Source organism: Lemur catta, chromosome 1, assembly GCF_020740605.2.
Source record: "Lemur catta isolate mLemCat1 chromosome 1, mLemCat1.pri, whole genome shotgun sequence".
Taxonomy (NCBI): domain Eukaryota; kingdom Metazoa; phylum Chordata; class Mammalia; order Primates; family Lemuridae; genus Lemur; species Lemur catta.
The window spans coordinates 228,173,489-228,186,931 of record NC_059128.1 but is presented as its reverse complement, the minus strand read 5'-3'; the positions used below and the strand labels follow the sequence as shown (position 1 = coordinate 228,186,931).

General features: G+C 38.4%; 1 protein-coding gene across 1 annotated transcript in view; it reads right to left on the bottom strand.

Moving 5' to 3' along the window:
- LOC123630521 (limbic system associated membrane protein) overlaps window positions 1–12,429 on the bottom strand; it is a 599,650-nt gene extending 587,221 nt beyond the window's left edge. The window contains exon 1 of the mRNA XM_045540224.1: window positions 11,805–12,429. Coding sequence (XP_045396180.1) covers window positions 11,805–11,959 — 155 coding nt within the window. The 5' untranslated portion in view covers window positions 11,960–12,429. The remainder of the gene's footprint in view (window positions 1–11,804) is intronic.
- Window positions 12,430–13,443: the final 1,014 nt, after the last annotated feature.

The following is a 13,443-nucleotide window of genomic DNA, read 5'->3' as shown; positions in this document are numbered from 1 at the left end:
TTGTTTATATTATTCAAATCACTTCTTCACAGGCCTTGGACTTTTAAAATTGGAAAGGGTAAAATAGCATAATTTTGATAATTTCACTTGCTAAACAAATTGAAATTTAATTAAAATTCTTATTCTTCTCTTTCAGTGGATAGTTTGTCATCTTCAGCAGGCATGCTCATTAACAGATTACTAGACCTCTTGGTGACTTAGAATGAAAGAAAATAGAAATTTAGTCTGGACTTCACATCACAAATACAAAGAATGAAATTATATTTAAAAATATAGGTATTTCTTCTTTAATTAAGGCAACATTAATTTGTCTTATAACAACAAATAGAAAATAATTATATAAGATTTTATTTTACTTTTTGGAAAGTATATAATAGCTAACATCTAATAGAAATAAGAAACATTGACTTCTTTTACAAAATAGTTTTAGCACCTTGCATAATGATTAATTAAAAATAAAACATATTAATCAAAACAAATTAAGACAACCATTATGTGATGCTTCTTATATATTGTATCTGTTCACATCCTTGACACCCTGAAAATTCGGTTTTCTGCAATAAACTTCCCCATAATTGGTGCATCAAATTAATTAGGTTCCTATTAAAGTATGCTGTGACCAAAGTTCACAGTATATTCACATTCATATTTTCTGTATGTAAATTATATGTACATATTAAAAAAAAATTATGTTTTTACTTTTTACATATAAACATATGCAGAAGTAAAGTAAAAATAAAATTAAGATATTGTGTTCAAACACATCCACACAATATAGAATAAGTATGTTCATGACACAAATTGTTTACAACTCATAGCAGATTCTATACAAATACATACTCATTTGTAGAAGACCTAGACTTTGAGTTCTGCTATATTTTTATTTAAGGGTTAAAGTATTAATGTAAAAATGTTTTTTAAAGTTTTTTATACTATGAAATTTATAAGATAATTCAGGAGCTATTATTTTTTAATTTGAGCACATGATCACTCCACTTATAACATCTTGCAATTCTTCTGATAAACTCGGCTATCTTCAAAAACATAATGCCACTCCACCAGACCAACATCATTGCTTAAGAGACAAGTAGGAATTGAAACAATAGAAGCTAACTCCCAACTTTACACAGTTAATGACTTTTGCAGAACTAAGACCTAAATCCCTTGATACCCAATCTAGAGGTTTATCTCATCTGGTAATATCCTATAGAGTTTAGGCAGTTTATTGTTGTGGTGATGATCCATCCTCAACATTAGAGCCACAAAAGATAGAAGGACAGAGGTCAAAAGAGAGTGAAAGAAAAATCCTTTTGGCCGGGCGCGGTGGTTCACGCCTGTAATCCTAGCACTCTGGGAGGCCGAGGTGGGTGGATTGCTTGAGCTCAGGAGTTCGAGACCAGCCTGAGCAAGAGCGAGACCCTGTCTCTACTAAAAATAGAAAGAAATTATCTGGCCAACTAAAATATATATATGGAAAAAAATTAGCCGGGCATGGTGGCACATGCCTGTAGTCCCAGCTACTCGGGAGGCTGAGGCAGTAGGATTGCTTGAGCCCAGGAGTTTGAGGTTGCTGTGAGCTAGGCTGACGCCATGGCACTCACTCTAGCCTGGGCAACAAAGTGAGACTCTGTCTCAAAAAAAAAAAAAAAAAAAAAAGAAAAAGAAAAGTCCTTTTATCTGCTAAGTTAATGATTCAGCAATACAAAATGCTGATCTTGAGATACACTCATACAATTATATCATGAACACGCGTAAGATAACCACAAACTTTGCTTATCGCAAGGCAAAGACCAGCCACAAATTGGGAGCCATAAGTGGCTCAAAACTCATAAAATAAACAGCCCTGATAAACATATGCTAGAGTGAGGTATGACTGAAGACAGACAAAAATTAGAAGTCAAGAAACCAATTATATTTCCCAATGTCTTCACATGTAGATATTTGCTATGCATGACTTAGTGTTGGATGTATCACTTTCATTTTTTAGTTTTTGTATCTAGTAAGGTAGTATGGTAAATAGTAGCATGACTAAAGCACAACTTCAGAAAGAAAACATTAACTTCAGACAAAATATAGAGATTCAACATAGAAAATTACAATAGAATAAATAGTAATGTATTATTGTATGGGAAGCTTTGGTTGCATTTTTCCTCAAAGTTATAGTCTTTTCCTCTGACTTCATATAAATAATACCCTTGTGCATTATGGTAAGATATACAGAAGGGAATTTGAGATTATTACAAAGTCCACTGTACATTCAAATTTTAATCTCCAGGAGAGAATAACTGTGAAACCCAGGTAGGCATCATTATTCAGCATGAGTAACTACTTTTAGGCAAATGGATGTGAGTGACATGCACTTTGCCTCATTTCACAAGAAAGTAAAATGGATGGTGATGAATACACCTGTTGCACACAATCCTGATACTTAAGTAACTCCAAAATCCCCAACCTAATCCCTGAAAGTTCACAGTCACCACTAGAGAAAGAGAGTTTTAGCAGCTCCCGGAAGGTAAAATCCTTCTTTTAGAGCTACCTAGGGTGTTGAACTCTTCACAGACATCTCATTTTAGGGCCACTGAGTGACCTCTAGTTGTGTCAGAGGCTGCTATTCTATCAGAGAAAGGAGCATGCTTTGTCTGTGTCTCTGTGTCTCTAACTCTGAAGCTTTGGGATCTCCCCCAAATAAGTCCATTTTCCCTTCTCATTTTCTAGAAAACTATGCTTGAAAAGAGTAGCTGCAATGGGAAATGTTGAGAGTATTCTAACCAAACCCTTTTATGCATCCCACCAATAATCAGAGAATAATCTATCTATAATTTTACTACTATACCTTCTCTAACCACACACCACAATTACTTCAGCAGTGGTTGACTTCATCATCAAAATATCTTTCTTCAGTCCTGTCTCCTTCTAATTTGTTTCCTCTTTTATAAATCAATTTCTAGTCTGCTTGATGTAGAGTATGACCATACTTCTCTGTTCAATTTAGTAGGCAAATGTTTATTTTGATCACCTATAGGTACTAAGATAAATTCTGGGATGAAAAGGTAAAGTAGATGAAATTCCTGCTTTTGAGGCAAGGCACAAGTAAAGGAAATGTTTTTTTTTTGTTTGTTTGTTTTTATAAATGTAGTATATTCTAAGCTCAACATTGCAGAGAGGCTATCAGCAATAATAAATAGGATATTTTGCTTAGCTTGGAAGAATTGTGGAAGATTTCCTGAATGAGGTAGTACCACCAGAATTGAGCCTTGAGCCTTGAAGAAGGAGCGAGGAGGTAACCTAACCTAACAGAGAAATATGGTAGGGGAGCTGGGAGGAGAAAGAGGTTCCAAGCAGAGGAAGCATCATGAGCAAAGGTAAGAACAGTACTGAGTTTATACACAAACTCACATGCTCAAGAGCAGTGACTATAAGTGGTTCTGAATTGGTGAAGGCAGTGAGGTACCAGCTCATAGAGAGTTATTCAAGCTAAGGAGCATTGACTTTACTCCATGGAAAATCCTTTGAAGGATCAGAAGACATTTTTAGACTGATCTTGGAAATAGCAGGACTGGTATAGTCAGGTGAGCTCAGGTCCTTGGTTATGTCAACTACATGGAGTCTGGAAATTCTAAGTAAATTGATGATGTAGTCTAGTAAACTCAGCCAAAGCAAGAAGCAAGTAGTACAGTCCTTACTTCATTTCAGGCCTTTGTCCTCTGTTTCCTTTAGAGAGCTAGACTAGGTTTTATGATCCTGAACTTATACAGTAAGAGGTTTAAAAAGAGGGAGCTCATTGCTCTGAGACTCAACTTCAAGTCACTCCTGGGTTATCGTAGCTTTGATATAGAGCTTCAGTTCTAGGTTCTGGGTCCCTCTCTTTTACTCCTTGACCAAGTCACTTGTCTTGGTAATGTGCCTGAGGTCTAAGTCCTTCATTTCTGAGGCCTCTGACTGGTCAGTGAGTCCTTGTCCCAAGGACTCTGTTCCTTCTCTGAACCCCTGGTCTTGTGACTGAGTCTTCACTACCAGTGACAGACCTACCTGTGTGACCCCCTGCCTGCCTCCCTGTGGGGATAACTAGGATTGCTGACATGTCATGTCCCCTTACTGTGCTTTGCCCTTCTTTTGGTAAACCATATTGAACCTCGCCAGCTCCATCTCTCACCTGCTAAGAAAGCTTCAGGATGTTCTCCTTGTTCTGCATGCCACACCAGAAACCCCCAGGCATCTGCCTTTTGCACCATGTCTTTACCACACAAGAGCCAGAGCTAGATCTGTATCCAGTTCCTCCCAGTTTACCACAATCAGCCCCATGGTTAGCCCAATGTAAATTTTGTGTACATTGGGGGGAAAAGTTCTACCTTCCTCAGAAGATTTTAACAAACAAATCTACAGTGACTACAGTGTGTACCCTTTGAGGCTGTTGAAAGGACAGCATATCAACTGAAAGCAGAGACTCAGACCACGATCTTACTGCAACCATCAGGGTCCCTCTAGGAGGGACAGGTAGTAGGAGACTTAACCAGGGAGAGGGTCATAAGGAACAATAAGAAGGCAGTGGGTTTAGAAACCAAGCTGAAGTAACTGGGGGAAAGGACTCAAATTCAGATAAGAAGACTAAGTAGAAGACAGAGGACCAGAAGCAAGAGGAAAGGAATTTTTTTAAAAGGGATATATGGTTAGTGGGCCAAGGGATCCTTGCACAGGTTCTACTAAATATAATACAACAACAGCTTTGGGAATATGATAAGCTAGAAGCTGCAAGTGGAAGAAGGAAAACCCACTTGCTTTAGACAGAGAGTAGACATGGGGCATTTCCTTAAAAAATCCACCTTGACCACTACTGGCTGTATGATCCACCACAAATAAATACAGATTTGATTTGCATGGATGAGAGAAAAAAGAGAAGGGAAAAGGAGGGAGGAGGAGAAAAGAGGGGAGGAGAGTAGAGGAAGAAAGAGAAGAGAAGGTGAGACATTTTTTGGCATAATTTTGTGTATAATAAAACATGGCATGTCATCAGATACAGTGAAGACCAGGAAGATAGTTTCAGTGGTACTGTGAAATGAGAATTAGAAAACACGTGTTCTGGTTCTCAGTTGGTCATTCAAACTTTTTGGACAACCAACTAAATTTATCTCTTCTCAGTTATATTGCTTGAAAATGACATGGTGGACTGCCTAATCTCTAAAGCTTTTACTACTCTAAACTTCTATAAATTTTTCCTACAGTAATTAACAAAATCTGAAGCAAAGGGCTTAATTTTGTGAGGGTTAACTAGAGATTAAATTTTGATTACAGGAGACTATTAAAAAAGTGTCCACTTGCCCAGCACTCCTGATAAGAAATGCAGCTATATTCTAAGACATTCATGACTGCAAAGGAGTTGAAATAAAATAATAAAAACATCTAAGAGCAAATGACCAGTGCTGAACATATAAATAAAAATAAAAATCTCATTTTATTACTTTTTAAAAATTTTCTAAAAGTTGTATCCTGTTGTAAATGTAATGACAATACTCTTTTTAAGAGCTTGTATTTTATACCATTTTATATTTATAAAACACTTTGATAAACATATCTCATTTTATAATAAAAATAATTCACGTAGTAGGCCACATAGTTGTCGGTTATTCTCATTTAATAGATTAGGATATTTCATGCTATTTAGATCTTGGTCTTCTGACCCTTACTGAGCATTCTAAACTTACTATATACTTCATGGAAAGTCTTTACCTGTGACACAAAGACTTGTCCATATGTTTCAACTAAAGATTGATCACTATGTAAAGTTAAGATGAATTTTAAAAACAAATGTCATCATTTTACAAATCATATATATACATATACATGTATATGTATATGGCATTGTAAGTGTCCAGGATTAAGCCTATTTGAATAAGTTAATACTGAAGACCTTTTCCTTATCTAAACATTGTCTCTTTTCTCCCTTAGAGATAGCATTAAAAACAATAAAAACAAAAACAATATAGAACTGTTTTGTGCTTTGACTAACCTAAATGAGACAGAGAACACAGAACAATAAGCTTTAAAAAAATGGAAGCTTTAATGCTATTTCAATAGTTATTATGTAAATTGGGTCCATATTAAAATAAAGTTGGCCCATTTTCCATGACATTGTGGAATGATGAAACTGTGTAGTAAAGAAATGGACCTATGGCAATCTCATTCCTCTCACACATTTGACTTTGTGTATCTTTGGTTGTTGACATATTTCTCAAACCATAAAATATGACTCTAATTTTTTACTGCATATTTATTCAATGCTGCCCTGAAAATGATTTGTAAAAGGGATTCTTTATCCAGTAAGGCAGTAGTTCTCACCAGTGTATACATATCAAAGTCATTAAAAGACAAAAAACAACAACCTACCTATGCCCAGGCTCTTCTCCAAACTAATTACATCAGAATTTCTGAGGGTAGGAAATATGTGGCTTCATTATTTTTAAAAGCTCCCCAGCTGATGGTAATGGGCAGGCTTGGTGGTCAATTCTCTAAAGCAGTGATTCTCTGACTTGAATGTGTCTATGGATTACTTGGAAGTCTTGTTAAAATGTATATTCTCACTTAGTCCATCTAGAATAGACCCTGAAATTCTGGGTTTTAACATGCAACTATGTCACATTTAACATGCCTTTTTGTGGACTACACTTGTAGTATCCTGTTCTCATCACCTGAGAACTTGTTAGAAATGCGAATTCTCAGGCCTTACCAGAAACCTACTGATTCAGAAACTCTGGAGCGGAAGTCAAGCAATTTGTTTTAACAAGCCCTTCACAAAATTTAGATACACACTCAAGTTTGAGAAACACTGGACTAAAAATGAGTTCCCTAAAATCTAAACAACTGGCTGTATGTGGCTGAAAAACCACTGAAACTTTAGGCTTATGTAGCACTTTGCAATTCAACAAACTTTCCCACTTTACCTCTTGTGAGCTGCTTTAAACAACCCTGTAGAGTAACTAAAATAGATAGTTTCAACACTTTGTAAATGAAACTGAAGCTCAGAATATTTAAGAGATTTGCTCACATGGAGGATACATCCAAATTTAGAGCCCAGATTTTCTGAGCCTTGCAAACTAACAGGCAGGACATTCAGAGAAGAACAGGGCAAATGGCTGTAAACTATGAATAATGGCCTAAAAGAAGCTCAGGTGATGAAAGGAGAACCAGCATATGTAGGCAACCTCCTAGCAGGTGAGTCACAGACATTTGTACTTGGAGCTCTCAGAGACCACAGCGAAATGCATTAATCCTGTTTTGCCTGAGTTTGCTATTACGCGGAGTCAAGCTTTGAAAAACACAAACGATTAGAACTCATCAACTGACTTAATGGATGAGTCAGGCACATTTGATTGTTCTCTTCACAATTCTACATATAAGTCACTCCAAGTCAAATTATGTAAAACAGAAAAGTTGCCTTTATTATGTATTGTGTGTGTGTATACATACTTATGTGTCCCATACTTACAGAAACACAAATGGTCATAATTTGCAATTTTCTTATTTGCCTGCTGTGTTTCTTATGCCATAAATGACAACAAATGATGTAATTAACAGGTGCATAAATGTTCTTTAACAAAATGTACATGATATGCCATGTTCCTAGATGACATATAGTATGCTATACTCTATTATTTACCAAATATATTTGATAAAGGATTTTATGGACAATGGATGATCCTTAAAAAGTATCAATAATAACCAACCAATTCTGATTATCTTTAGTGATTTAGCTTCAGATAAAGAAAATTTCATAATTGCTACAAACTCTCCCAGTAGACCCATACCCGCAGTTTGTTCTCAAAGAGTGAATTATAAGTAGTAGAAAATCACATATTGTGTCAAGTTTGTTTGAGTGTTGACACTTTATTAATGAATGTAGGCGTTCCAGATGCCTCATAGAAACCATTCTTTTTCCTTGAAATTTGCACAAAGTCTTTACATTTTACTGTCAAATAGTGACATCTTCTTTTGCCATTTCTTCTTTCTCTCCCTACTGTAGAAGCAAACAAGGAAGTAAAGACCTAGGATCCGTCAAAACTAATAATTAACTATCCTTCACTTAGCTACTTAGTTTCCTTAGAAATCCCAAATACTTATTAAGTACATTGACATTTAAATGGGTAAAATGTTATCATCATAAAAAGTATTATAATATCCTGCAAACATCAAATAGGGTCAGAATTATGAAGTACATAAAATTTCAATACCTCAAGTTTAGAATAATTACAATCACAGTAGTGTGAAGCACCTGCATTTAGTCACATACACCTTTATGTTTTATGTCCAGATATTCATGTATATGTAAGTTTTATAAAGTTATCTTATTAACAAACACATGATAATATAATGTATTATGCAACTAGTATGGTTCTTTGGGATCAAGTATTTTATAATTTTTTTTCAGACATATGCTGCTGATATTGAAAATATGGTCAGTGGGATTATTAAAATGAAATTTTAGAGGTTGGCTTAGATCACTCCCTACTTCCACTTTTCTTTGACTTATCAAGAGAACAACATGGTCTCAACCTGTCAAGATTATGTGGGAGTTGAAACTCTAGGGGTGCCCGTGTGTGAGGGTAGAGGATTGGAACAACCAGTGTTAGAAACTCATCCAGTAATTGATGAACTCCTAAGAGAGGCCGTTTCAGAATGAATTCCTGTGGATAAGTGTGTCTCACACTTTCCTGTGCATATTCATATAATACTCATATTATATTCATATAATATAAATGCAGATTCTTGTTCATTCCATCTAGGAAGGGGCCCCAGGTGCTGCAGCTGCCACTAGTATATGGATCACACTTTGATTCTTTGTCCTTGGGATGAAAGTTGGTTTGGTGGTTTTCTTTAGCTCTTTGTACAATTTCTCATGAAGATCATGAATTTGCTCTGGGAAACAACTGGGTTAGGTATATACACCTGAGGCTATCTTTCTTTCCCTTCAATTTTGTCACCATAATTTATAGTTTGTTTTTTTTCCCAGAAAGATAGAAATTATAGAACAAGACCCCAAGACTAATGTACACTCTCCCATCAAGATGCACAGTTATACCAAAGATCATAAGTATACAAAAATGAGTGCTGATTCCCAAAAGAAACACTTGTTTCATGGAACATTTAAGGAAGTGAGGGTAAATGTTTTGGGGCCAGTCAGCCACACTCCTCTAATTGGACAACCAGAATTACAAACCTCCCTTGTCTCCTGTTGCCATTTTAGATTATTCAGGGCCACAGACTCAATGAGAGAGGATTTTTTCTTTCCAAGCCTTTTCACTTTCTCAGGGCCAAACATCTACTGTGGCTTCCAATGAATCAAGTTCTCCTTCCTCTCCTCCCTTGGAAGCTCATGAACCCAGGAAAATGTCACAAATAAAGTGGAAACACGCCTTTCCCAGGCTGGACTTGTAAACAGAAAGCAAGAGCACCATTCTTCACCAGGAAACTGACCCACAAAGCTTACTGGATTCAGTTAAAGAAATTGAGAAGAAGGTCAGCTAAGAAAACAAAGAGAATTCTCTCCATAGAGAATTCCACCAACCCCAAAATAAACCTTTGTCCAAGGCAAGGAAATAAAAAGGAGGGCATGTAAGGTGAGGTCTGGGAAAGCAATGGACTCATTTGCATGCTCTGTTTGTCTGTCCCAGGGAATAACTGGCTCTATGTTTACCCTCTTTTCTCACAACCCTTATTTCTACACTGTAATGTCAACCAAAGTGTAATGCTTTAAAAACTCCATTTTTTGAGCCATCAAACATACATTAATATGTAGTCAGACTGCCTCTCATAGACATAGACTTCTATGCATATACTGTATGGAAATATAAGAATATCTTTGTTTTTCTGAATTAACATTTGCATGCTTATCTAACTTAAATAACTGTAGCTTAAGATATAGGTGATGCTGATTGAGAAATACCTTACAAAGTTCATGGACATTTAAATTATAAAAACATACATTTAGGATATTCACTTTTCTCATATTCAATCTTGTAATCAGTAAAAAAACATATTTCTAGGCATTGCATAAATTTATATAGAGTGCTTTGCCAGTAAAGGGTTAATGATGTTAGGGAGTTTGAATGTTAGCAGTTAAAATGGCATGCTTGTGTGTTTGCAAAAACATTTTCTGCATCATGTCCAAATCCCTTTGCAAACAGATAAATTACTCTATAAATCTTATTACTCCGTGTGGATAAATCACACATGCAGGTTTACAAGGCTAGAGAGCTGGAAGGGAAAATCTGCTTTCGATAGTAGGATCTTTGGGATTCATAATCACCCAGTGCTCAGGAAATGAAGAAAGGAGTTTCTTACACTTTAGCATTTTTTTTTACTTTTTACAATCTGGAGCAACTCATACACACAACACACACAAACACAAAACACACACTGTCTTCTCTAACAAGGGTAGGGATCCCAAAGCAGGACACTCTGTGACAGCCAACCAAATTTATCTCTGAGAAAAGGAAAGAAAACTTTGCTGCTGTCGGCACCTTTGCTAGAGAACTGCTCCCTGATGCCCCAGGGTTTATGCACTATCAGCTTCTTGCACACAGATTAGAGGTTTATTTTCTATGGTATACTGTTTTTTATTGCCACAACAAGCAAAATTAGCTAAGTAGACAAACCGACTCAGGGTCATTTTATTTGGAGGAAATGAGATTTTAAAATATCTCCAAGGAGAGCATTTTATTTCTTTCTGTTTTTTTTTATTTTGTTGTTGTTGTTGTTGTTATTGTTGTTGTTGTTGTCGTTAGTACCTGCCAGAAATTCAAGGAAAGCTAGGAAAAAGGACAAGAGGTATGTACTGTGGGTGCAGGAGGAAAGAGAAGAGAAGCACAGTGGAAAAAAGCTTAGAGGTTTTTAGAAATAAAATTATGACTAGGTCCCATTTGAGTCCTTCTAGCTCACTGACCCTTATAGGGGTCAAACTCCCAAGGACTTGGGACTATTTCTTTCCAAATTTCAATCTCAAATTATATTTCAAAGTTTGGCAGAACTGCACAGAAATAAGACTTTGAAGTCAATAATCGATTTGAAATATCCATTTTATGCCAGGTTAATTCCTTCCCAACCTCTATGTTTAATACCCCTATTCTTAATACCAGCAATTTGGCATTTTATTTCTTCTCTTCATTCTTGTGTTGATTTCTATCTACATTCCAGAAAATGCTCAGTAACCAACCAAAGTGCTAAGATTGATTTATTGCCCTCTATGTCAATTAGAGGATCCTTGCAGAAAGTCTTCTATGAGAACTACTGCTAGGGCAGAGTGAGAGCCTTGACATGCAGGCACACTCACACACACACACACACACACACACTGGAGGAGCAAAAGGAGAATGCAGTACTGTGTACCATTCTCTGAGAGCCATAATTCAACGAACCTTCTTTCCAAATTAAGGAACCCCGGTAAAACTCCAAAGCGCAAAGCAACAGTGATTACAATAGCAAGAATACTGTCCAAAAGTCCCTAATGCCATAGGTGAAGTCAGGCTTCCTTGACAAGAGAAACAAAATCCTAAAAACCAAACAACATTTAACCAGCAACACTGGTCCTTGTCAGAGACCAGAATTCCCTTCAATTTCGTTGGCTGCTACGTCCACCAGTCAGTAAAAAGAATACACACACACACACACACATACACACGCTACACACACACAACCCACAAGCCTGCAACACGGGGAGCTGGAGTTCAAGAAGATCAGGTACACACACACACACACACACACACACACACACACACACATATGCGCGCAGCAGAAAAGTTGCCCGAAAGCCCTACCTGAGGATGGCTGTGTCCCCCTGCCTCACGGTGATGTTGTCCGTGCCTCGGTTAAAATCCACGCTGCGAACAGGCAGTCCTGTGGGAAGAAGGCAGAGCAATCTCAGTAGGACCAGCGGCAACTGTTTCCGCTCGGGCTGAACTCTCCCGACCATGGTGGCCCCGCGGAGCTGAGGGTCCGCCGCGTGCTCCGAGGGGTGCGCGCTGCTCGCGGAGAGGGCTTTACAAACAGAGGGCTTGCATCCACGGCCGGGGCGGGACGCGCTCTTCCAGTTTGAGGTCTTTTCCACTTTGCCTCTCTCTTTCCCTCGCTCAGTCTCTTTCCCCTCTAAGACTTAACAAAGCCCTCATAAAGCCAAAGCAGAAGGGGGAAAAAAGTCAAAGCAACAAAATTTCAAGAGAGAGAGGGAGAGAGTACAGATATAAAACCCTCTAGAAAAGATGAAGAGAAAGCCAGAGGAAGGGGTTCCTGCTCCGTCTCTCTGTGGCCGGGTGCTCCCCTGCCGGCGTCTGAGCTGAGCTCCGTCGCTCTGTAACCCACTTTCCCAGGCTGGCGGCGGCGAGGGAGCCGCACGGAGCCTGCCAGTGAGTGCAAGGAAGCAGCCACACAGCAGCAGCAGCAGCCCCAGTCTCTCCCCTCCTGCCTTTCCTGTTTCTCTCCAGTCCCTCGCACGCTCTGCTCGCGCCTCCCTCCCACCCTGCTGGTTTTCGACAGCCCCTCCACGTCATCCCCTCCTCCCGCCCCTCGGCGTGGCCCCTCGCTTTGCACAACTGCCCCCTTCAGCAGCAGCCAGCCTCAATGAAAGCCCGATGCGCCTTTAGGTTGTCAGGACGACAGCTCCATCTGAGGCCTGGCTATTTCCTTAAGAAGGGGGAATGGAGCTCAGAGGTACTGTTCAAGAGAGAGGGGAGAAGGACAGGGACTTAGGCTATAAAGGAACGCGAGAAAGAGTCCAGGAAAGGAGAGGGAAAGGCTGAGGAAAGAAGGAAAAGGAGATGGAAAAGAGAGATGCAAACCTTGTCAAATGGAGAGTGTGAAACAAGACGATAGAAAACCATTGCAGTGGGGGTAGGGGGACAAGTCCTGAAAGATGGGATAAGGAAACAGAGAAGAAACTTGACAGTGGAGTCTAAGATTAAAAGCCAAAGTTGATTTCAAACTAAGCATTCCTGGCAACTGGCTTTTCATATTCATATCTTGTTTCTTCCTCCTCTTTTCTGCACTTTCTTTTACAGGATTAAAATGGTTTATTTTCTCTCCTTCCTTCATCCCCTCCCCCTCTTGGAACCCCCTTATGAAAGATGGATTGGAGACAATGCTGGTATTGAGTGGTCTGGGGTGTGAATGCGTGGCTTGTTTTAGCTAAGTGCCAGCCTCAGCAGCTGATCCATGATCCCTAAATCAACCTCACTCTCCAGGAAACCCTTACTCAATCCCACGAATGAGTAATGTATTAAGGGTTATTGTTTAAACAGCACATTGTGGTTGCTATTCAAGTTACTACTGGATTGCTTCTCAAAATGTTCATATGCAAGGAAAGAGATTTGTATATCAGAAAGTTTGTCATTTATAGGGAAGCACTGAGGCTGCATACAACACTCCTGCGAATGGCAGAAGGTTACCATGATTTGTCATTCC